Source organism: Lingula anatina, chromosome 1 (genome assembly GCF_051362555.1).
Source record: "Lingula anatina isolate TDL-2025a chromosome 1, LinAna3.0, whole genome shotgun sequence".
NCBI classification, from domain to species: domain Eukaryota; kingdom Metazoa; phylum Brachiopoda; class Lingulata; order Lingulida; family Lingulidae; genus Lingula; species Lingula anatina.
This window is the reverse complement of record NC_141767.1, coordinates 8,572,623-8,596,769: the sequence shown is the minus strand read 5'-3', so window position 1 is coordinate 8,596,769 and position 24,147 is coordinate 8,572,623. Positions and strand designations below refer to the sequence as shown.

The following is a 24,147-nucleotide window of genomic DNA, read 5'->3' as shown; positions in this document are numbered from 1 at the left end:
ATTCATTATTTTTAAATTTTCTAGTATTTTGACATTTTCGTAGATTGATATTATTTTTGTCAAAAAACCGAACAACATTTAAAAAAATGAACACACGTGGGTTGATATACTTTGGAAGATTTTTTTAAATATAAATAATCCATTTCAACTTTGTGTTTCGCCATTTATTCCCTTTCGTGATGGTGGTGGTGGGGTGGGGGGAGGGGGCTTGTCAGCGTTGGTGAATAAGCAGTTTTAAAAAGGGACTGAAGATCCTATATACTCAGGCCCGTAGCCAGGGGGGTTCGAAAGAACCTCCCCTTTTGTTGGGAAAAGGTCCGCTCTGGGTAAAATTTGATCTAGCTACAATGTACATGGGGATTTTATGGTAAAGGTTCACTTTTTCAGAAAAAGAACCGGCCGCCTTTGAAATTGTTGGATACGGGCCTAATACTTCACTCACCTGCTAACAGATGCGCTACGTGTGATTAGTTCAACTAACACAATTTTGATGTGTCAACACATTTGTTTGTGTTTTTGCCAAACACCAGATAAAGAATAAATGACAGAAAAAGTGAATATATGTTTTAGCAGTAGCTGTTACAGAATTGGTTGTCCACAGAAGGTCCGAAAAATTCATTACAGAAGGTCCAACAATTGCTGCAGTTCAAGGCATGCTTTCCACGAAAGTTCCTATGAAAATGCCAACCGTCCGTTCCATGATCTTATTATTTGTCCCGGAGAACAGACGAAGTAGAGAATGAAGGAATTCTTTGGCATTACAACAGTATAAGGACCAACAACTTTGGCATCCTTTTTTGTTATCACCACCATCCCGAATGAGATATTCATTAAAAGGCAGATTGAAGATCCAAAGCTTATAACGCCAAGGCAACGTTTCTTTTAAAAAGCGCATTGTATTTAACACACAATTAAACTGTTAACATATTTTAACGCGTTCAATTATGAATGTATTTTTATCATTACTTAACGTAAAAAATGCAATTTTTGCTTTCATTTGTTTGAGCAGCATTTTCATTACGTTTTGATGAAGAAAGTGATAGATCTTTGAAATACAGTATTAGAATAGGCTTTTAGAATGAAAATTGAAAGGTGTTCAAGACGAAGAGAAACTAACGCGGAAGAAGAAAGAATTTGAGTTTGTATTCACAAATTGTTTGAGATAATATAAGGCCTATTTACCATGACTAAAATATGAAAATGAAACATCGTGGTCATCAGGGATTTTAAAATTTTACCACCAGGATGTAAACTTATATATATATAGCCTTAGTTGGTTTTACTTTTGGCAAGAGAGGTCGTGACTCACTCGCCTATTCGATGACAGGGCGAAGCAGGATTTGTTCTTTCCTTCACTTCCTAATAGACTGCCCATCAGTGCAGGAAAAACCCACAACAACAGTGATGAACAAGACATCACATGCGGCAGCATCTCTAACAAGACGCCTGCAACTGCTTAGAAACGAAACGCTGGAGTATTTTATATATAAGTTACTCAACACTCGGGATTTGTTTGTTTTCACACGTGCACCAACTAAACGCTCGCTGACCGCTTCGTGTACCATCAAGATATACAGGTAGCCTGGCTCAAATAGGAATATGGCCGACACAGAGAACAAGGAGAAAACGTCAATCACAGAAAAGTTTAACGACAATTTGGATGAAAACTCCGGCGAAAATCATTCTTTTTTGGGAGTATTCCGAGGCAGAAATGTTGACGAGCCTTACACTCACTATATGAAGAAGAAAACGTTTGCGCAGGGGTAAGATGTCATATATTCTGTGCAACAGTTTGCGTTTATGCATGCTTTATGAGTTCTTCAAAGAAAGATTCTTTCGGAATTTTTGGTGTCTATGCATGTATTGACAATGTTATATGGTATAAATTTAATATCTTTCATTTCTCCAGGCTGTTAGACAAGGCTTTGCTCGCAGCTAATGCCAGTCAGCTAAAGGTGGTATGGCAGTTGAAAGGCCAGGAGCCGTTCTTTGAATTACAAGTTTCCATGCTGATCGGATCTATTATTTTACAGTTGATAGTGGCACTTCTCCTTTGGTACGAGGTAGGCCTACGTTACGTGTGTGCAAAAGGATGTTTGAGGGAAAGAGAGAAATAACTTCGTCCATGGTGAACGCATTCATCTAGTTCATTCTTAAATATATTTATGTTTTTCTTTTTCTCGTTTTAAAATGTGTTGCATCTATGTAAAATTAGTGATATTGCTCGTCTTTTTTCAGACGATGACAAACCTGCACGACCCACCAAATCGACTCAACTACGAACACAGAGATGAGTACGAAGTGGCATTACGTGACTGGTGGAACAATAACGGACAGAGAAACCGAGCGCGGCACGTCGGCAGCACAATATCCACACTCTTCATTATTGTTATTTTGTTTATGAATATCATCATTGCTGTCTTTGGAGTGAACATTCCTCCAGCCGAAAAACACTTTAATGGCAACATACCCATTAATGAATCATTAGAGCGAAACTAGCTAATGGCACTGTTTTCAGTCTATATTTGTTTCAGTTTTTTTATCTAAAAAAGAGAGGAGCGGGTGGGTGATAAAAACGTCCCGGACTTATGACTTTCATCTATATAATTATAATTCAGTGAAATGACACTGTATACTACTTTATGATGTTGCCTCTAGCTCATAAAAGATCCTAGTTTCATTCACACTGAAGAAAAAAAGTACAAATATTTCCTCTTGTATAGAACAAAATGCTCGTAGAGGTAGAGCTGTATTGGATGTTGGGTCATACTGTCCTTCTTTCTCGATCTTCGTCACCTCAAGGAGTAACTCCTTGGTCACCTAAGCCAATTACTTAAGGCATCTTGGTGTAAAATGACTCAATATCATGTTCTGTTCCACCGAGTGGACGGTGTGATCATAAAAAAATCGTGAAACCTTTGCATCACAAGTAAACACGAAAACTAATGTACTGATTTGTACAAACATTTTATTTCGCAGGGTTCGTTAGGAATAGGCAAATATTGCATACAATGTTGACTGACATGTCAAACATTAATGCCACGATTCTAGTCTGTAGGTCATTTGAATATTGAAACAAAATGAAGAGAACGAATAGTAAATTGAACGCTCCATTTTGCAACAAAACGCATATCTATAACAAATGCAATTAGCTGGCATAAGCATCAAATGCTCATCAGATCCTTACTATTTTGTTGTGATTTTGTGATCAAATAAAAATCTGGAATGTCTTGATGTGTTGTAGTGTGACTTTTTTAAATGCAATAATCAAAGGGAGTAGACTATAAAATGACTGAATTGCCCTCACATGAATCCATTTAACATCAAAAGAGCACACCTAACACAACAGAAAAATCTTATAAATTAAATTTGGTTATAATTGGGTCTAAATATACATCTCTCTGCCCAAAGTAATTAAATAAAATCAACTGAATCCATATAAACTTTGGATATGAAAAACCAATCTTAAACTTGACTTTTAAAATGTTGATCGCTATTAATATGTTTGACAACAACATAGACACTTTTCTTTTACATCTAATAGTAATACAATGACCATGTCATCATTTAAAGCACTGAGCTTCTAAGGGCACATTAGCTGTAAGTATATCCAGCTCCCATTGGTAATACAAGTCAATTGTTTAGAGCACAATATACAGTACTCAGGTAGATAAAGCTTTACCCTATTTGGTTTGCTAGCCACTCAAAGCAAGCACCAAAAGCAGTTGCTTTTTTTTTTTGAAACACAAAACTGGCCCCTTATCCAAATACATTTGAATATCAAGTCCTAGTAGTGTGAATAAAAAGAAAAAACTGCACAGTTATCTTGCCATTTATAGCACCTCTTTACGAAGTCTAGCTTTCTGGAGAATCTGTGTTCTTTTTCTTCTCTCTACTGCTTTATTACCCACAGTCTGTGTTAGGGCAGGCAGAGACACTTTCTCAGAGGAGGCAATATAGGCAACTTCAGGTCTGAAATGAAGAAAAATAAACTGATAGGAATATGGGTATCAGATATGCTTATATAGCAATCATAATTACTGATTTTCAAAATTCACTCCCTTATCATCTGGAAATATTAATTTCAACAATCCTGCATTGTTCATGGTATGGAGCTCTTTTACATTGACCATTTCACAGTTCTCCAGCATTTCACATTGCGCATGCCAAAGAATGGCCTTGCGGGAAAGGTCATGCCAGTGTCCTTGATTGCCTCTACATGGTAAATACAGATTTTTGACTGCAACTAGCTTTTCTACAAAACATCTGCTATTTTTGCAGCTGGGGGCATTACATGTTTTAGACATCTGTATGATATAATTCAGGGCAGATGAATGAGTTCTCATTTAACTGAAACACTACTTTTTATATGCTACAGATATGAAAATTGTTAAGAACTTTCCCTAAATGCAAAAGCACAACGGTTGACCTTTCAACCACGAAATGGTCAAAAGATGATGGGACCCATGAAGTTTTTTTCTTGAAAAATCATACAACAAAAATAATGTGCACATTAACAAAGAAATAGGCATGTTTACCAACTTACAATTTCCTTCCAGGATGTTTGTGTATTTTTGGCAATCTAGCTTGTGGGTCTAATGCAACCACTTCCCCCTTTTCTTCTTCTGCTACATAAGCCTTAGCTAGCAGGTATGCATCTGGGGTCCACTTGTGAGAATACAACACATCACGCAGATCTGACTTCAACCTATTCAACTGAAAGATATAATATAAATTTATGAAAGTTGGTAATGAAGAAAATTTTTTCTGCAACGGAGATGTCTCAGCATGGACATTAGGTAAGATAAACATATTTTAGCTCCATTCATCAAGGATTTTCCAAACATTATGCATACAAGATGGATAAGATGGATTACCTCATGTGACTGTTTCTCGTTGACATGCTGCATGTGCCGAATGATCATCTCGCACTCCTGTAGAGTAGGTTGCCGTGGAGGCTGGTTGGCAGGGTGGATTTGCAATGGGTTCAGACTGGCTGTGATGCTACTCATATCTATAGGTGTGTTTTGAGGTTGGCCATATGCTGCTGGGGATTCATGGCTCTGACTGGACACCTGTTGCTGTCTAAAATTGTAGCAATAACATTCCGTTGCAACAAATTTTCATAAAAACATGACATGCTACATCTAAATTGCAAAGTAAGATTAGCGCATAGTTAAGACTTTCACTGCAAAGCTTTTAGACTTCAAACATTGTGTCTTATGTTGCATTTCACCTCATTGTCAGATTGTTCCAATTGTGCATTTAATTTTGATAATTATATTTAGTTATAAGGTTTTTTTTACTATAAATTTATGTTGACAAGAATATAAATAATCTGAAGTCCCCTGCAGAGTTGATACTGAATTATTCATTATAAGTTATTTACAACTGAATATTAAAAACAAACAGTTGTACCCAAAAACAAATGATGATACTGAAGTAATTATTTCTGAAAATGGCTCTTACTGAAAATAACAGAGGCAATATTACTTACAGTTCTTTACTTTTGCTTTGTTCTTGTTCCAAAAGCTGTTTGAGATAAGTATTGTGGTTCCTTGCCTCCCTTAGAGTCTCTTTTAAGTCTTTTATTTCTTCTTCTAAGAAAATGTGCTTTAATTCTGGCTCTGAAATCAATCAATAAATCAATAAATAAAATAAACCTCAATACAGACATGACCAAATCAATCAGTTATTTATATAATTTGTAGATCAGCTAAAAAAGGCCAAAGATGACAGAAAACTATGATGTATCACATCAACAAACAATGCTTGAGAAGAGGAAAATTTTGAAATTCTAAAACTGCTGTGTTGGACATATATTGACAAATATGTGCACAGTATTGACTTCCAAGAAACAATGAATATTTCATAACTATGAAGATCTTGGCTATAATGAGTGCTGATGGTTTTGCTGTTTCCTCACCTTGTGACTGGTCTGTTACAGAATCCCCCTCTGCTGTTCTTGACCTCAAGGATATTGAGCTTTGCTCTGAAATAAAATCCAACCAATTACTTGAAACATTTAGAATTAACAGGCCGAAAAACTTGAGAGATTTAAAATGATCAAGTCACTTGTCAAGCAACATAATGGTTTGAAAGGTACAAGAGTAATTATAACACAGTTTTAGAAATGTTAGAAGTATAAAATAATGGGTAAAACAAAGTTTACCTTTATCTGTAGGTCTGTCAGGCACCTCCAGTTTTTGTGAAGTTGCATTATTGGCACTTGAGGAATTTAACTGCTGATTCTTTTGAATCATAATCAACTCAAATTGGAGATCTGAAGAAGAAAAAAAAAGCTGGTTAATTATCAATACGAAAGGGTAATATGGAATCAGATCATATCCTTTTTATTTTCCTTACCTTCAAAGCTACAAAGAGTAAGTAATATATGAATACTATATGAATAGCATTCCTATCACCAATTTAGCATACTGTGAATTATTCATCAAAATATAAAGCCCTCCTTAATTCAGGTTTAACACCATAATCAATTACTTGATTGAGACCTGTTGATGTATTGTTTCATGATGCCAATATCAAATCAATGAATACCAATTTCACATTTACCCAAAAGACTCTCATAAGAAAGAGTAAGATCAATAACTAATTAAGTCAGTATTCTCCCATAATTCAATAAACGTGTGTGAAGTCAAGCAATTTCAATTAGCACCACTGCAAATTAACTTTTATTACTGGAGAATTACAAGACTAAATCTTTTGTAGGCATTGAAGCAGACTGATTAAATGTAAATATTCCAGACGTCCTCAACACAAAATGTATCTCCTCTTAATTACCTTTGTTTTCTTTTTTCAGAGCTTCTATTTCTTCATGCAAACTAGAAAGCACCTCCTTATGTTGATGTTTTAGAAATCCTATGCTTTTTTCAAGGTACTGAATCCTGGTCACTGGATCCATGCTTGTAAAGTCTAGATCTCTGTCCGACTCTGAAGAGCCAGGAGGGTTGCTAGCACCTAGATCCGCCATTGGCATTGGGTTAAGTCTGTCTTTTACAAATGGCTTTGGATATCTGGCCTTGTCCAATGTATGAACTCTTGACCACTGTGGGAGATTATTCAGGGGTGGTAGCTGCGTTTGAGCAGACATCAGTATTATTGTTTCTCTATTCTAATCTGCTAAAACTATATGTGCTTCTAAGTTAGTGCAGACTACTATGTGAGCCACGCTATCCAGTCAATTCTCAGTAATTTTCTGTTCAGTGGTATCTGAAAAGAAAAAGACAAGATTAAACTATAAATTTAAGGAGATGGTTGTTTCCTGCAGAGCCCTAAATTTTACCTGCACTGATTTTCATTTCATTGTCACTTCAATCTTCTTGAAACATTTCATTACTATTATAACCTCCTTTTTAATAATATAAAATAGTCACCTGTTTGAAATTAAGTATGCATTTCAACAGTACCAATTAAGATGCATTGGTATGAAGCTTTATTGATATCAAAGTTCTTTACTCTAAGGTTCACTGGTCCAATTTTTTATGGTTTAATTGTCTCTAAGTTCAAAGGAAATTGATGTGTTATTACCCTAACAACCTCATATTTATAAATGTAGTCAACTAGGAAATGAAAGAAAATCTAATTAATTGATGTATTAAGGATTTTATGCAATAAATGTACAGGCATAATGCAGCCTCTCATATTTGGACACAGCTGTCATATTCAGACTAATTATTCAGCACATTGTCCTTGCAGAAATGAACTGGTAGTATTGGTAAAATGATCAAGTGTTTTCATACAGCAGTTATACTTTTGAATTTATATTAATTTTCAAAACTGTGGATGAGATATAAACAATGACAACAATAATATCAAACAATTCATAAAATTAATATTTAATATTCAAGCTCAGACAATGAAGCATCTGGTACTGGCATCACCTTTACCACAGTGTACCTGTAATTTAGGCCTATTAAATCTACATAATGTTAATTTAAATATCCAAAACTCCTTCTGCCCTCCACACAGGTATATCTTCTATGTATCAATAAAGCAGTAAATGTCCTAATATATATTTAACTAAACTAAGATAAAAATGGTTCTTACTCTGAAACAACTGCTTCAACTAGTCCTGTCTCCATTACGATGGCTGCTGCTTTTTTCTCTTCACTTTGGCATGCACAAACATTTGGCTTCATATGCAAATGAGAAGTTGCTTAGGCCAAGTTGGGAGAAACCAAGAACAGGTCAAAGGAAAAATTGTGCATAAGACAAGAAAACAAATGCATTATTTCAATAAAATAAATGTGCAGATGATTCATTTATTTTTATGATCTCAAGATAAAAGAAAAATGTGATTTTACAATATTTTTTATTTTATTTCCAATTAGATTTTCCAACACGTTGAATTCTTCTATTAGAGGTCATCACCAAGGGGATTTGTTTACAAAACAAAGACAAAGACTAAAGTTAATGAGAAAATTATATTTGTAGACGTTTCATATACATTATACATTCCAGAGTATGTTTTCTAATTTCTGTAGCAATATGTAATGCAAGATACATATATTTTTGAAAAAATAAAATTCAAGACATCAACTTCCGGAATTCCTGTGTTGCTCATCTTGTAGAGATGGCAGCACTGCATCAAGTATGGCGGTTGATACAAAGTTCCTGTAAATTATTGTGATTTGTTCGTGTGATAGTCACAAAACTGCAACGCACATTTACATTTTCTTGTAAGTATCGAGACCTCGAGAAGAAATGTCACATCATTTATGGATATATTGAACTGCAAACCTTAATTTGAAGCGTTTAACCGTGAGTCCAAATAATCTCCTAGTAATAGTAATAAGACCATTTCCAGTTTAAGCATTTATGCCAGAGGCACACAGTAGAGTTTGTAAGATAAAGTTAAATACAAGTAAAAACTATCTCTATTTTGCACCTGAAATGAGTAGTGGTATCTCTTAATGTTTTCCATACCTCATGACTTCATTTAAAAATCAAATGATTTTACTGCAGATACAATGTAGCATGTTATTCACATTATTGTTAGTTCCGTACATTCATTAATGTTTTTGATATCTACTACTATATGTGCTTATGCCGCACATTTAAGATCAAATTCTACAAAACACTACTTTCTATAAACTGTGTCATACATAATTGGCATAGAATATAATCTTACAAGAATGTATATTGGGGAATTCACTAAGTGATAAAATTATATTATACATATCTATTCCTCTGAAATAATAAAAAACATAACATCTACCTTTGACACCCCAACCCTATTGTTATGTAATGTTGTAACTAGCCATGAGCCATGCATGGATGACAACTTAACATTGATGCAAAGTTGCATTGTCCCATTCTTATGATATCATTAAAAGATAAATTCTGACATAGAAAATTGGTGTTATTTATTTTCATTTGCTCCACATAAATTTGTGTAATGACAACACTGTATAAAAGTTTATAATGAACCACATATCAACTTTGGCATTAGGTCAATATGTTTTGCTGTGCCTCAGTCGATATCATTTCTCTAAGATCAGCAAAACAACTTGTCCTCAGCCAAATGCAATTATTGTATTGTATTGTATTTTGTTTTCATTTTCAGATAAGATTTGACGTAAAAAATGGCAGCAGTAAGTCACTTTAAGAACCAACTGCAGTTCAACCTAAATGTTCCACCTGTGGCATCTAATCTGGCTATGAGATTTCAGAAGCCAGAGGCAATTGTGGTTGAAAAACTATCCTCCAGTCCTCCCAGGAGGCCTCCACTGTTGACCACAGCCACACCACCAATTCAGCCTGCTTCAGCTTTCAAGTTTTCTGTGGTGTCAGAAGACAGTTTGACTGCAGCAGTGAGACTTGCTAAAAGGGATTTGAAAAAGAAAAAAATTGAGGAACAGTTTTATCTCTCTAGTTTGGCACATGAGGCAAAACAGACAGAGAAAGCTCAGAAAACACAGATTCCTAAGGTCAAAGTTAAAAAGAGCAAAGAATATAGAGAAAAAGTACAATCTAGACAAGATGATGTTAATGAAAAGCCACTTGTACTGCGAGAAAAAGATGCAAAGAACAAAAGTGTGAAACAGGCTAAAATACAAACACGTTCTAAAGTAAAGAAAAAGACAGATGATGCTGTCCCAAATATTATTGTTCACATGGGCAAAAAATCTTTGCCAGGTAAGATAACTAGTCAGTCATGTTGTAATAAATTGTCAAGTAAGAAAAATACTTTTTTGACTTATTATGATATTTGATATTTTCAAATTTGAACAGTTATAGCAATCATGAAAAGCAGTTTGAATATAAATATACAGGTCCACAGTATAGTTGTCAAGAAAATGCTTCTTTTAATGTCTGGTAACCAAAAGTTGGAGTTGATTTTACAGTATCAACACAGTCCCCACCTACACGAGACACTGATGGCTATGTTCCTATGGTATCACCAAGTGCTCGACATGCACAGGAAATAAGTAGGCTAAGAACTGAATTACAGAGATACATGGAACAGATTAGGAAAAGTGAGAATCGGAATGGTAGGTTAATATATGCCATTAATGAAATAAGTCACTGGTTTGGTATTGTTGTTTATGTCAAATCTGTAAAGGGAAATTGTAGAATTATATTTTATTTTTGAGACATTAGGACTTGATGTAAAAAGTGAAACATTTATGTTGTAGTTTGAAATCTAGTAACATTATTTATAAACTGTTATAAACTCAGATTAATTCAAACAATTTTGATTTGAATGCAGTTTATTTTGAATATTGAATTTTATCCTTTTGTGATGTGTTCAAGTTGTCATCTCACTGATTTACATGGTGTTTTTTTCAGAGAATGTTGCACCACATGTAGAAAAGACAGATGATGTGGATGAACAAAGACGAGCTAAGAGAGAAGGAGAACGTGCTTCTCGTACTTCCAGAATGCTTTATGTACTTCAACAACAAGTGAGAGAGATCCAAGAAGAGCTTTCTAGGATAGGACCAGAAAAAGTGAAACACGATAAAAAGGTATGGTGTATAAGTAAATATAAAAAGCTAATATTTGAAGCATAAAAAATAAATAAATAAATAAAATGTGTAAATAAACAAACAAAGAAACAAATTAGTAAGATATATATTAATAAAAGAAAAAAGATACAAAATAAGATAAGAATGGATATATACTAATTTGATCAATATGATATGATGAAATTTACCTATTGGTTGTTGGGTTCTAGAGCCGGACACTCCATCGTCTTGCTGCAGCTCACCGTGGTGCGGTGAAGGCTATACAGGCCTATGTAAATCATCTACCTGAAGAAGAAACCCGTCATGGCATGCCAAAACTGTATCAAGAACTTGCCCTGCTGATACGACAGCTTTCACTTTGCTGTGCAGAGCTTGAAGTTGGAGGAGAGTCTGGGGTGCCAGATGTGGTCAAGAACATACTGGGTCAAGCAGGGGTAATATTACATTGATTATTGCTTCCAAGTGTGCTTTAAGGTCTGCTAATGCTTTTTTACAAAGTATTCGCCAAGATATGAATGGAATTTTGTCATTTTTGTCTAACACTTCACCGAGCAAGAAAAACAAGTGAATGAGTTTATAGCGGTCAAGTTTTATTTACGGACTTTAGAAATGACAAGTCAGTAAAGAAACGAAATATGAATGGAATTTGAATTGTACAACTTTATTCACAATGTTTAATTGTATGTCCTCTTTGTGGTAGTATTGATATCAGAACAATGTGGCTTAAAGTTTTTTTTTCTTTTAGGATTTAAATGAGTCTATTGAAAAAGAACTCCAGTCTTCCCCACTGTCTCCAAAGGCAAGGCGAGCATTACGTGATCAGTCTGAGAAACAAATTTCTCCTGTCAGTAGGCAGTTGTTTCCAGGTATATGCAGCTACTCAGCACCTTCTGTGTTTTCCAAAAATACTTTCAAACAAACATAACATGAATTGGATATTATGATGTTATGGATATTAGTAGCAAAGAAACTGTGCAATACCATATCAAACTTGATATTTTTTTTGTCTTTATGAGAAGAAGGGGCCATGTCAGCCAGAATAGGACCTGCCACTGTGGCAAGACTAAGACAAGACATGAGACGGAGAGGTAAGTAAAGCAGTTTCTTACTCTCTTTTAAAAATGTGTACAGTCTTATGAAATCTCATTAAGTATAGTTTAAGAATAGTCTTCAAATTGTTTAGTATAACATTTTCCGGAATACTACCTTATCCTAAATATTGTTTAGTTTATAGTATAGTCAAACAACATTTCTCTTAAAGCAGTCTACAGCTCTCTCTTTATTATCACTTCCGTAGATTTTGATGATACCCCTGATCGTGATAGAGTTCTAAGAGCTGGCATTGAGGCCCTGGAAAGAGCTTCTAGAAATAATCCTGCAAGAGACCAAAGACCAGTAAATCCACTAGTGAAAGAAGTTATAAGTCATGAAAGAAGGCCATGGCAGCAGTCAGGAAGAGGACTTGGGGAAGAAGATATTACTGGTATTGGTGGTGAAACTTGGAATGCTCCTTTTGATATAAGAGATAGAGGTGCTGGAGTGAGAGCAGGTCAAACAAGATCTGCTAAGAAAAGTGTATTGCTTCCGTCTAAACTTCAGGTAAGTTGCCAAATTTAAACAATCTGTATATGCTGTGGTGGACTATGCAAGTTGCGTTTTAACAAAAATCTTCATAGAAAAGGTTTGTGAGGGACTGTTGAAGGCTTCATCAGTTGCAGTCTGAATATCAGTGGTAAAAAATAGTCAAATGTAGGTCAATCTCCCAACTCATAACTTTCTTTATCAGTCCCGTTTTTTTTTCAGACACAGAGAATACAGGCACAGCATCAAGCAGCACCAATTTTAAACCAGGCACATTTTGCTGAACACACATACGCATCTAGAGCCAAAGTAGTTCACTCTCCTCGGCAGTATAGGGATAGAGCAGGCAGTCCACATTCTCCTAGGTATGGATTAAGTATTTTAGCAAGTGGATGTGTTGTTTTTTGGCCTAAAAATATGAGTTTTTTGTATCATTGAATTTGATCAACATTTGTTTATTTGTATTTTTCTTTACTTAGATACTATTTGTAGCACAGTACCATTCTTTTTATGAATTATTGATGTTCTGGTTCTTACAGAACCTCAAGTGCACCAGCAAGTCCAGAGAGACACATGCACAGAGGAGAATATCCAGACTATCCCAGACCTAGAAGCCTGTCTTCTGACAGGAGTCCCAGAATTGGAGACAGGAGTCCAAGATTAGGAGAGAGAAGGCCATGGCTGGATGAGAGAAGCCCAAGACCAATTTTAAGAAACCCAATGACTCCATACAGAGAAAGAGAAATTAGAAGGTACTGCCATGATCGATTCACTTGCAGAAGCAAGTTGTCTTCAACAGAAAGAAAATAATTTTCATTTTACAGATCTTGTACTTTAACAGATCTTGTACTTATTTTAAGTAAAGACAAATATATGCAATCCTACGACTTAGGGGAAGTAACTTGATTAATAGTTATTTATCCACAAACCTGGCAGTTTAAATTTGTCATTAGTTATGGTCAAAACCGATATCACCAAATGTACATACTGATTGATATAGGTTTTAAAAGATCTAAGGTGCAGCAGGAGATCCTTAATAATTTGTTTACTTAATTGTTTGTCTACTTCATTCCAGAATTAAACCCTCAATTGTTGATTCAAATCAAAGTGTTAATGATCTGAAGTTGTAGCCATTCCTTTAAATTTCAAATAAAACAGATGCAATATTTGATAATTGTAGTAAACTACTATTGATTTGTCTTGGGGTCAAAGTGAACAAAATGGTTTGGCAAAAAATTCCAGACCAACTGTCAGTCTGGTTTTCTTTAGATTCACATCCCCAAATTAAGATGATTTCTGGTCTCAGAAGGTTTTGTTATAAGCACACACTAACATTTAAAAAAATAAAAACTGCACAGATGAAATAAAACATTCAATGAGATGGATATTTTCACTTCTAGACAACTGTGGCTTGATAGAGAAGCTGCTAGGCAGACCAGAAATACAGAGATGGCCAGACACTTAGAGCTTGATCGCTTCAGAAAGACCAGGTAAAATTATGGGATGATTACTTATCATTGTACCACCAGCGTAGGCGCTGGCGGTACACATGGTTTTAGTCCCAACCCGTATGTTCCGCCGGCTCCTGTGGCTCCGCCGCCAAGTCACCGTTACCGCTTCTCCTCCTAGACGGTAAGGGCCTCCATACCCATCTCTTGGATTTAGGTCACGTATAATCTCAACTCGTTCCACGTAAAATTTGGGCTTTGTCAGTATTGGGGTCTAGGTGTGGCACTCATTGCAATGCACCTTTGTCCAAAAATGGCAAAATTAAATGCTAATTATCTCCCCTACGGAAGGAATTATGGGAAAAATTTCTACAGACAGCTTTCCAAAAGTCATATGTGTAGATTTCAAATATGCCCTTGGATTTGACCTTTGACCTTTATTTCAAGGTCAAACGGGCCAATATTTTCAAAAATACAAAATTTTTGCCGAAAAAAAAATTATTTGCGCTCTTATTCAGACACCACTCAGACTTAACTAATAATGTTAATGGAAAGTGTTACCCTTTGGGTCATCTTTCATCTCCGTGAATTTGGGGTCAATCGGTGCATTTTCACGGGAGTAGCGGCCATAAGATATCGAAACTGAAAACTGTCTCTAATTCGGGAACCGTTAATGCTAGACACCCATTCTTTTTTGCATTTTGTAGAGCATGTAAAGCCCAACACTGGAGGTGGTCTCCATCTTTTTGTATTCCATACGGTTTTCGAGTTACGCTGTATCAAAAAGTACATATTGGTGGTGAAAGCAAAATGTGCAGTACGGTAATGGATAATAAATTTTGAACTTCGGAAAAATAAAACATAAGGCTTGGCAAAGCAGACAACTTGTGGTCAAAAATGACATTATTTCATCAAATTTGAACATCTGGACTTCAGAGCACCTCCCATTTCAAGAATTTTGACCAAAATGACCTTTTCTTTATTTTAATTAATTTTTTCTGTAGGAAATTTATGGCACATTATGGTAACTCCAAAATTATACCATTTAGTCCCTTATATCTAAAAAAACGGCAGAGATAGGTCCATAGTTACTATTGAAGTTGAATAGGAAATCATATACTGGCAATCTAAATGTGACCTTAAAATTGACCTTTGACCTACTTTTCACCATGAACTGAACTTTGCAAATTTTGCTTCCCTTTTATCTCTAAAACTGGCAGAGATAGGTCCATAGTCTCTATTGAAGTTGAATAGGAAGTCATATACTGGCAATCTACATGTGACCTTAAAATTGACCTTTGACCTACTTTTCACCATGAACTGAACTTTGCAAATTTTGATTCCCTTTTATCTCCAAAACTGGCAGAGATAGGTCCATAGTTACTATTGAAGTTGAATAGGAAGTCGTATACTGGCAATCTAAATGTGACCTTAAAATTGACCTTTGACCTACTTTTCACCATGGACTGAACTTTGCAAATTTTGCTTCCCTTTTATCTCCAAAACTGGCAGAGATAGGTCCATAGTCTCTATTGAAGTTGAATAGGAAGTCATATACTGGCAATCTTAAAGTGACCTTAAAATTGACCTTTGACCTACTTTTCACCATGAGCTGAACTTTGCAAATTTTGCTTCCCTTTTATCTCCAAAACTGGCAGAGATAGGTCCATAGTTACTATTGAACGTGAATAGGAAGTCATATACTGGCAATCTTAGTGTGACCTTGAAATTGACCTTTGACCTACTTATTATCATGAACTGAACTCTGCTAATTTCTTTCTCTTTTAACTCCAAACCTGGCAGAGATAGGCACATAGTTACTATTGAAGTTGAATAGGAAGTCATATACTGGCAATTTACTGTGACCTTGGAATTGACCTTTGACCTACCTTACGATAAACTTATATATATATTTTTTGCATATTTTGAAAATTCTTGTTGATTGCATTTTTACAGCTTGTCAAGCACAAGACTGGTGGCTGTGTTCCTTATTTTGTGTATGTGGGGGTCTATACGAATGCGCTTGCTCCAGCTGGTGGTACAATATTCGGAGGCGGTATCGCCTCTCTGATCCTCTAGTTTAATACTTGTTTTGAACTTAAGTAGGAAACTACTGAAAGTTTCTAAAGCCACTGAACCATCCAACTTATTATTTATTAGAGCTGAAAGACAACAGGCAAGAGAACTGGTATCTGAAGCTGAGGCTGAAATTAGGAGAAGATTACAGCCATTACTACAGCAAGCCCAGGTAACTGAAGCATCATGCCTAGTAAAAGCAAACATCAACACTACACATCTATACAGTAAAGTTAAGTTTAGAGATACTGTCTATCTGCAAACATTAATTAGAGGTTTCTGTACTGTGGTAGAGATAGGTGCTATACTTTATTACAGATCTTGCCAGTTAGACGTGCCAATTTCATTACAAAAGGTTGATATTAATTTAGAAAGCTGTTGATAACAATGATGTTGTTTTATGTGTTGATGTCCAAGCAGTTTTTCCTGTGCCTCAAATTTTTCTAATTGATTTTTGAGATAATTGTATTATTTTCTCTCACTAAGGAAATATCGGAAACTCATGCAGCAGAGCAGAGGTTAAGTCAGCAGTCTCTTAGACACCGGCTGTCAGACAAAATCACAGAACAGGTAAGGCTGACTTCAGGAATGAAAGGTTTTCCCCATTGCCACTAGCTTTTATTTTCAGTACTTGGTCAAATGTTGATTTGTTATATACAAGCACTTGGGTTACTTTAACTGTAACAACCCAGAATATTATTTTTTTTGTTGTTGATGTTGTTGACATTTTAGGTGGAAGTGAATACTGACATTTTGAGTGACATGATTTTGAGTGATATTATCCGTGATACTGCAGAGGAACTAGAGGACATCAGAACGAATAAAAAAATGGAAGGACAAAGGCACTCTAACTTGGAAAGCATGCTTCACAGGCTAGAACAAATTGAGGTTTGTGTCACATCTGTTAAGCTGTTATACCTGTGTGTGTAGTATACTGCATGAGCTATATCCAGGGACTTGCTACACGAATTTTTATTACTTAACCAATATCAATCTAATTCAGGTACAATGTGGGTAAAAAATGTAGGTACCTATTTCACAGACACTTCTACCATGCTATAACCTGATATTCATTTTCAGAGTGAAAGAGACGAAATTAGGAGAAGATGGACAACAGTTGATTACAATGATGCAGCCTCTAGAGAAGAAGAAATAGGTAACTGCCATACAATTAAAGGCTTGATTGTCTGTTTTTCAGTACCGTTTTGCACTAGGCTTGATATCTAAGAATTGCCACTTTAACCTAGAATACAACATAATAACATAATCTGAACAGGAAGTATGTAGATTTACTTATATTGTGTTTGCATGCTGAAGCTAGAATGATTATCTTATAGAAGATGTACCTGTGCTGCCACAGCACCCAGTTCCTATTCATGTCAGCAAGTCTGACCAGGAGCAACAGAGACGGCAGGCCATGGCTTTCCTGCAGCCTGTACCACAGACTCATAGGCAAAGGTTAGTTAGTTTGTTTTTTTAACCCATTAGTGCAGGATGTAGAGTGCATTGATTTTTCAATCAGGATGCATGATGATGCTGCAGTAATAATTTGGCTCTTTTTCCAGCATATCTTAATGTTTTTATTCAGTTAGATCAAAATTAATCTTCCAACTTATTGAACTGTTATCTTTTTCCTGGCCATAAACACTAAATGTGTTTTTAATCTTAATGTGAATATTTATTCATCTTTTCAGCAGCACTCCAGAGAGGAGCAACCTAAAAGATCTTATCGTCTTCACCAAGAAAACCCAAGACAGAGATGCTGCACATAGATTATCTCAGATGACATGGGAACAAAAGGAGGGTTCGATAGCACCTACAATAAACAAAGTAAAGTTGCATATGCCACAAGAACAGGTGGAGAGTATCAAAGAATACAGAGAACAGTTTGAAAGGCATCTAAAACGAGTATCACACCAGGCTGTTGGTAAATTTGACCCATGGAAACTGGTTGAGGAGTAAGATATATCATTGTACCACTTTTCTTTAAGTTAAAAAATGGTTACTTTTTATTCATCTGCATAAAATACATTTAACAAAATCTAATTATATATTTTATACTTTCTTACATATGTCCATGACTTGCACTTACTACTTTGTTAATATATCCAACACAACACATACATTTAAGATGTAATTGTTGTACAATATTTCAGCATTGCTGATGAGATTGTGGACAGCTGTGTAGAAGGAGTTGCTCAGGAACTGGACAACATCAACAGTGAGATAGCAGGTTATGTGTTCAGCACAGAATTTGCTGCTCCACCAGAAACCAGACCACCTCTAGTAAGTCAGGAGGTGCAGGTCCAATCAAAACCACACCCCAACTTCCAAGGGGCAAAGCTTTCTGCAGAGCAAGATGACTATCTACACCAAGAAAGAAAAGCAAAGCAATTTAAATGGCCCAACAACTCGACTGAAAAGGGCAGTAGAAATGAAGAGTATTTGAAGCAGTCACACACAGACAGATCCCCAACCTCTGTGTCAACCTATTCTCATTCATCCAAGGGTGACTCAAAAGGCAAGTCTTCTCATTCTAGTCTCAGTGGTAAGATGTCCATGGGTGAATTGGACAAGTCGGCTGGTTCTCACAATCAAAGTTCAAAAAAGGAGAACCTTGAGAAGGACGAGACTAAGAGGTCTGAGAAATCTGAGTCTGAAAAATCGGGGAAATCTAAATCAGAGAAGTCACAGAGTAGCAGGTCAAAAGATGTGAAGGAAGTCCTCAAATCACTATCAGGAACAAGTTCGCAGTCAAAAAGATCTGAAGACACAAAATCACCATTGCATTCCAGTGCAGCTTCTCCTTATCAGGATGGACAGACACCAGATGAGATAGGGTCACATGCAAGCTATTCACAAGATAATGATCATGTTGAAGAAAAACTGGAAGATAAATCCAAGGCTTCAGGGAGACATTCTGCTAAGGAAAAAGACGACTATTCTCAAACTTCCTCTGCAGGAGTGCAGTCAATATCTGAAGTAATGGAGATTGCTGACAACAAAAGTGATAGATCTGAATTTTAAGACTATTAAATTTAAGTGTTAAGTAGTTGTTTGTCAGCTATTTGTATTAAAAGTAGTATTTTAAAAGTTTGCATATCAATCCCACAACTGAAATATATGTCTGACTACATATGAGTTAATAAAATAAATTCACTAAATTTAAGATAAACTAGTTATATTAATTAAATGTTTATTGCAGATAAAAATGTATATGTACATTTGAAATGTGACGTACAGAGCACCATGAAAAGATTTTTTTCCCTGTGAACATGGTTATTATGGATTATTAGTTGCACACCAAATCAACATGTACTGCATAAAAATACATTTTGCTGAAAGTAATGGACTTGTACTTCATTTGTTTTTCTAAGAGTTTATCATTGTAAATCTGTCCCATTAATGAATAAAAAAATCTTTTATGTGATTTTACACTGGAATCAAAAATTTTTATAGTTTTTGGAATATTATATTGAAAATGAACCTTAAATATTAAAGGTACAATCCATGGGTTTGAAAATCCCCAAAATGCTTTTTTTCCATCCACAGCTTCTTATAAAAACTTACACCTTAAAAATGATTTAACCCCATAAATATTTTTTTCTGGAGCATACCCGATGTTGATATTTCCATTGGAGCTAATAGGAAGATGGTCACTCTTAAAACAACTGGTCAATCATTTTAAGCTAAATCAACCTTTATAAATTTTATCAAAGGTTGAATCCAACTGCAGAGAGGGAGTGGTAAATGATTCAAGAGTAGGAGAAGATTGTTTATTTGCAGGGGCGGATCCAGAGTTATTTTCTGACAGTCTTCCAAATTTTCTTTGTTGATCCATCCTCCATTTTTGACCGTCTTCCGACAGAAAAAATTAGATACCCGTCAATGTAAACTTGAAAATCTGACCGTCTTCCGGAAGACCCAGAAGACGCCCTAAATCCGCCCCTGATTTGCCTAGGAAAATCGGTTTTGGCATAAATCTTATGGAGTGTACCTTAAAGTTGGACTACTTCAGGTTTTCATCTTTAAGCAAAAAAAAAAAAAAAAAAAAAAAAAAAAAAAAAAAAAAAAAAATTGCCAGGGAAATTGATATTCATGCAATGACTTAATTCAATAGAAATGGGCAATGGCATACAAAAGCTCTTAACTTCAGCTTTCTTCAGTTTACTAAACTGAATAATAAAATCTACATGTTGAATTCAGATGGATTCTGAATACTTGACATACAAAGTGAATTATGACTGATAAAAAAACTGACAATCATAGGTAATCTCTCACAATGTTGGTTGCACACTATATTTCCATGGTGCTTAAATGATCAAAATTTTCTTAATGTTCAGTTTCTTACAAATAATGTCAGTGTGGCAGGGAACTAGCCCACAAAAAACCTGTTCCTGCCATCATCTTTCCTTTCCAGTCCACTGCCTTAATTACAAATATTCATTCTATATATGGGCTCTTAAGCATTTTAAACCATGATTTTGTCTAGTTGTCATGGATTTCAGGCATATGACAGAGGTATGTCTTTAAAGATGGTAATTTCAATGTTTTGTTAGGATGTCAATTGTTTTTAAGGTAATAGGGACTAATGAAAGAAAAACGTCTATTTTGCACCAAATGGATTATTGCATGTAGAAGAATATCACAGTCATTATAAGCAGATCATCTAATGGGCCATATCCATTAACATGAACTGCCAATGGAAGGCACTGTATCAGATCTGTGTATAGAGATCCTCTTCACTGTCAGAAGATGCTGCTAAGAGTGGTTTCATTGCTGCCTTTGGACCTTTTTTCTTTCTTTTCAGCCAACGGACTTTCTTTCTGAACATGGGCAGAAATCTGGCTTTGCTCTTTATAATATCTGAAAAGAAAAAAAAACCAAGAGATTTATTGAAATTTTCTGAAATTATTATTTTTTTTTTGCCGAGTTAAACATTATAAAAATCTCTGTAATGCTTTAAGATATGTGTATATGGAATTGGTATATATCTGAAAATGTGAAATATATAATAAAGCTAAAATATTACAAATATACTTTGCTTTATTCAAAATTTATCACATACACGCAATTCTGACATAATTAGAGTAACATAAAATTTTAATATGCTCTCCACCTGGAAAATGTGCTAATATACTCTTATTTTAGGTTTCTTAGGATATATCAAGTCTGAAAACCAAAAGCCTTATGTTTTTGAAAATGAAATCAGATTGTGGGAAAATTTTTTTTAAATAATAATAAAAGAATAAATTGAAAACCCAGTGGGAATGCTTATGAGGTGATGAAAACTTTTTGAGTTGGTTGTGTGTAGATGGACACATCCATTATTCTTCTGCCAATGAAGAACATCTTACTTACCCTATCAAACCTAACAATACAAGTGAACATTTCTGTCATTGACTTTTAAATATAAAAGAAAACAAAATGTTTTAAGAAACAATAAAAAATGGTATATTAATCTAAAACCTAGCATGTCCCAATTTATTGCAAGTTCTTTTCACCTTCGCTTTTTATGAAAGGTTCAAAACCCAGGTCTACTGGCTACGAGGCTATTATTTGTTAAATATAATTGCACATACCTCTGACACTGACATAATTCATGGATTCATCATGATTTTCGTATGGAATAACTCTCTTTTGCCACATTTTTGTATACCACACTCCAACAAACAGTAACATAAGTAATCCAGTTAAACAGGCTGTGGAGGTAAAAGAATCTCTGTTCCTGAATTAAAAAATATAAAATTTTTTTAAATCATTTTACGATAGGTGCAAATGTTTTACCCGAGATTTTGGTATGCTGGTTAAGAAGAAAAAGTACTAACTAATTCTTTGGACTGTTATCACCTTGTAAAATAGGATATGTGAACAAATTCTGCAATGTCTTTTTTCACTTTTATATCAGTGTTCTAAACTTGCTTTCAATAGAGAAGTAATTTGCAAATTACCTTATTATCTATAATATCTAGTTCTTTAAAACTTAGTTTTGCTTTTTTCAGTAAAAACACGCTCGGCTGTCACCTTGATTGGATAGTAAACGGTTGTCGTAAAATCGCTAAAAGATATTAAAACCCGGTGCATAAACTTGAAAACCACCTAGGACAACCTCAGACTGCCACATTAATCCAATACAATGCAAAAATAAACTATAACAAGTGGTTAAAGCCTTCAAACCGAATGGCGTAAAGTCCCCATATACCTCCATAGAGACAATAAAATAGAATAAGCTTCTGAAACAAGAAAAATCCAGTTCCAACATAATAATCGAAATAAAATACTGCCAGGCATCGGAGCGGCCTAAAACTTGGCACGCTTACCGCTAATACTGCAGGCTACATCATCCCGTCGCTCGTTTGTAAATTCCGTGCATGGCATACGCACAATCAAACCGTATATCCAAATTCCACCTCTGATGTTTGAATTGGTCCTCTCTAACCTACCATTACGAAAAAGAAGCCATGCCATTGGACAATGCGACCTCTGCGGTTACGTCATTTCCTGAATTGGATTGTAGAGAGGACCAATTCAAACATCAAGTTTTAGGCCGCTCCGATGCCCGGCAGTATTTTATTTCGATTATTATGTTGGAACTGGATTTTTCTTGTTTCACAAGCTTCTTCTATTTTATTGTCTCTATGGAGGTATATGGGGACTTTACGACATTCGGTTTGAAGGCTTTAACCACTTGTTATAGTTTATTTTTGCATTGTATTGGATTAATGTGGCAGTCTGAGGTTGTCCTAGGTGGTTTTCAAGTTTATGCACCGGGTTTTAATATCTTTTAGCGATTTTACGACAACGGTTTACTATCCAATCAAGGTGACAGCCGAGCGTGAGTAAAAAGTTGAAGCATACTGTACCTATATTTAATGAAAAAGAACTTGTGTAGTCCCTGAGAGGAATTGCTGGGTACTGTGCTACTTGCATTTAGTTTAACTGTAGGTATGTGTATTTCAATTTCTGTTGGTCTGCCTTCAGTTGTTGTCCTTAACGCTGTAGCATGGTTTGGAGTACTTGGCACTACCATTGCACTAGTCAATGTTTTTACCGGCACAGTTTTAGGAGTTGAAGTATTCAAAATTGCTGCAGGAATGGTGGTTTCAGTCAGTGCAATTGTGGTGGATGGCACTGGACTGACCACTGTAGTTGTTATAGTACTAGATATGTTAATTTGCTTGGACTTATCAAAACTATGGTCTGGTTGTGAATCATTGGAGATTTGCCAGTTGGAAACATTGCTTTGTCTTAAAGAGCCCTTTGATACTTGTTCTTCAGTTGAATTGACATCCCTAGTCCTACGTTTAAAAAGTAAATGATTCATTATTGCACCTCTTTTCCTTTTCATAAAAGTAGTTCTATGTTTGTGATATGTTTCATAATGTGCATTTTGACTGCTGGAGAGAACCGGTGGGGGTATCCTGTTGACAATGTGGTATGGAAGTGCCCTTGGTTTGAACTCTGATATATGCTCTGGTTTCACCTGTGAAAAAGAAAAGTACTCATTTTCAAGTTCCCAACATATTAAAACTGATTAAAAAATATACGCACTGTGCACATTACAAAATAAATATTATCAATCTGACTGAAAAAAGGATATTTTTGGATTGTATCTTTATTACTTCAAACAGCTACATTTTAATGCACACTGTTAAATAAATTAACTTTTGACTTCATGGCAAGCACGTCATATCATTATGTTATGTTATTCAAAAATATATAGGAATGCTGCAGATAGAGAGGCAAACGGTTCGCTGAAATCTTGTCAGCCAATGTCAGGCAAGTGATGTGGCACTCAAACTCTTGACCCAGTTGGTTAGATTCCAATCGTAATAACGAGAATAAGCATGTACCAAGGTATTGTCACGTAAAATGATCTTGTGCCATGATTCAGTAAGTGATTTCCGTCCTCCATAGACTGCTAACACATCAAAAACTAGGAAAAATGCACAAGTGACCATCTCCAGACCGGAAGCTGCCATGTTTACGTCTGCATCCAAGAAAAACCCAGCTCAATACTTAATGAGACTTAATGGTCATATACTGAGTTG

General features: G+C 35.4%; 4 protein-coding genes across 7 annotated transcripts; 2 read left to right on the top strand and 2 right to left on the bottom strand.

Annotated features, from left to right (window-relative positions):
• The first annotated feature begins 1,304 nt into the window (after positions 1 to 1,304).
• On the top strand, positions 1,305 to 3,234 carry LOC112041568 (ninjurin-1-like). The gene is made up of 3 exons (XM_024074981.2): positions 1,305 to 1,763; positions 1,910 to 2,063; positions 2,239 to 3,234. The coding sequence occupies exons 1-3, from the start codon at positions 1,600 to 1,602 to the stop codon at positions 2,497 to 2,499; spliced, it is 579 nt and encodes a 192-aa protein (XP_023930749.1). The 5' UTR covers positions 1,305 to 1,599; the 3' UTR covers positions 2,500 to 3,234.
• LOC106174864 (coiled-coil domain-containing protein 74A) lies at positions 2,949 to 8,235 on the bottom strand. The gene is made up of 8 exons (XM_013556594.2): positions 8,068 to 8,235; positions 6,802 to 7,230; positions 6,173 to 6,283; positions 5,927 to 5,992; positions 5,498 to 5,627; positions 4,878 to 5,085; positions 4,547 to 4,716; positions 2,949 to 3,972 (listed from the first exon to the last, which is right to left on the bottom strand). Exons 2-8 carry the CDS (start codon positions 7,109 to 7,111, stop codon positions 3,834 to 3,836), a joined length of 1,134 nt encoding a protein of 377 aa, XP_013412048.1. The 5' UTR covers positions 7,112 to 7,230; positions 8,068 to 8,235; the 3' UTR covers positions 2,949 to 3,833.
• A 319-nt stretch (positions 8,236 to 8,554) lies between these two features.
• Positions 8,555 to 19,531, top strand: LOC106174840 (protein moonraker). 4 transcript variants are annotated; one of them, XM_013556550.3, is made up of 18 exons: positions 8,555 to 8,699; positions 9,587 to 10,158; positions 10,368 to 10,514; positions 10,813 to 10,991; positions 11,201 to 11,425; positions 11,737 to 11,857; positions 12,011 to 12,079; positions 12,289 to 12,590; positions 12,795 to 12,937; positions 13,112 to 13,324; positions 13,973 to 14,062; positions 16,181 to 16,268; positions 16,583 to 16,666; positions 16,829 to 16,984; positions 17,177 to 17,252; positions 17,434 to 17,554; positions 17,791 to 18,054; positions 18,253 to 19,531. In XM_013556550.3, exons 2-18 carry the CDS (start codon positions 9,606 to 9,608, stop codon positions 19,121 to 19,123), a joined length of 3,702 nt encoding a protein of 1,233 aa, XP_013412004.2. In that variant the 5' UTR covers positions 8,555 to 8,699; positions 9,587 to 9,605; the 3' UTR covers positions 19,124 to 19,531. The 4 variants fall into 4 exon arrangements, with proteins under 4 accessions (XP_013412004.2, XP_086858278.1, XP_086858276.1 ...); XM_087002152.1 differs by having other exon boundaries at positions 12,008 to 12,079; positions 17,794 to 18,054; XM_087002150.1 differs by having other exon boundaries at positions 12,008 to 12,079.
• A 716-nt stretch (positions 19,532 to 20,247) lies between these two features.
• On the bottom strand, positions 20,248 to 24,137 carry LOC106174855 (uncharacterized). The gene is made up of 4 exons (XM_013556582.3): positions 23,950 to 24,137; positions 22,960 to 23,579; positions 21,679 to 21,824; positions 20,248 to 20,962 (listed from the first exon to the last, which is right to left on the bottom strand). The coding sequence occupies exons 1-4, from the start codon at positions 24,076 to 24,078 to the stop codon at positions 20,814 to 20,816; spliced, it is 1,044 nt and encodes a 347-aa protein (XP_013412036.2). The 5' UTR covers positions 24,079 to 24,137; the 3' UTR covers positions 20,248 to 20,813.
• Between the last annotated feature and the right edge of the window lie 10 nt (positions 24,138 to 24,147).

What these genes read in the sequence shown, in the direction of transcription:
- LOC112041568 (XM_024074981.2), top strand. Translation starts at nt 1,600, where the DNA reads ATGGCCGACACAGAGAACAAGGAGAAAACGTCAATCACAGAAAAGTTT. An exon ending in AAGAAAACGTTTGCGCAGGG is followed by an intron (nt 1,764 to 1,909) that starts GTAAGATGTCAT and finishes TCATTTCTCCAG; the next exon opens with GCTGTTAGACAAGGCTTTGC. An exon ending in CACTTCTCCTTTGGTACGAG is followed by an intron (nt 2,064 to 2,238) that starts GTAGGCCTACGT and finishes GTCTTTTTTCAG; the next exon opens with ACGATGACAAACCTGCACGA.
- LOC106174864 (XM_013556594.2), bottom strand. Translation starts at nt 7,111, where the DNA reads ATGTCTGCTCAAACGCAGCTACCACCCCTGAATAATCTCCCACAGTGG. An exon ending in TGTAACAGACCAGTCACAAG is followed by an intron (nt 5,628 to 5,926) that starts GTGAGGAAACAG and finishes GATTGATTTCAG; the next exon opens with AGCCAGAATTAAAGCACATT. An exon ending in AAACATCCTGGAAGGAAATT is followed by an intron (nt 3,973 to 4,546) that starts GTAAGTTGGTAA and finishes TCTTCATTTCAG; the next exon opens with ACCTGAAGTTGCCTATATTG.
- LOC106174840 (XM_087002150.1), top strand. Translation starts at nt 9,606, where the DNA reads ATGGCAGCAGTAAGTCACTTTAAGAACCAACTGCAGTTCAACCTAAAT. An exon ending in TGCTTCCGTCTAAACTTCAG is followed by an intron (nt 12,591 to 12,794) that starts GTAAGTTGCCAA and finishes TTTTTTTTTCAG; the next exon opens with ACACAGAGAATACAGGCACA. An exon ending in GGCAGTCCACATTCTCCTAG is followed by an intron (nt 12,938 to 13,111) that starts GTATGGATTAAG and finishes TGGTTCTTACAG; the next exon opens with AACCTCAAGTGCACCAGCAA.
- LOC106174855 (XM_013556582.3), bottom strand. Translation starts at nt 24,078, where the DNA reads ATGGCAGCTTCCGGTCTGGAGATGGTCACTTGTGCATTTTTCCTAGTT. An exon ending in TTTTACGTGACAATACCTTG is followed by an intron (nt 23,580 to 23,949) that starts GTACATGCTTAT and finishes TCTTTTTCACAG; the next exon opens with GTGAAACCAGAGCATATATC. An exon ending in TTCTTTTTCATTAAATATAG is followed by an intron (nt 21,825 to 22,959) that starts GTACAGTATGCT and finishes TTTTTAATTCAG; the next exon opens with GAACAGAGATTCTTTTACCT.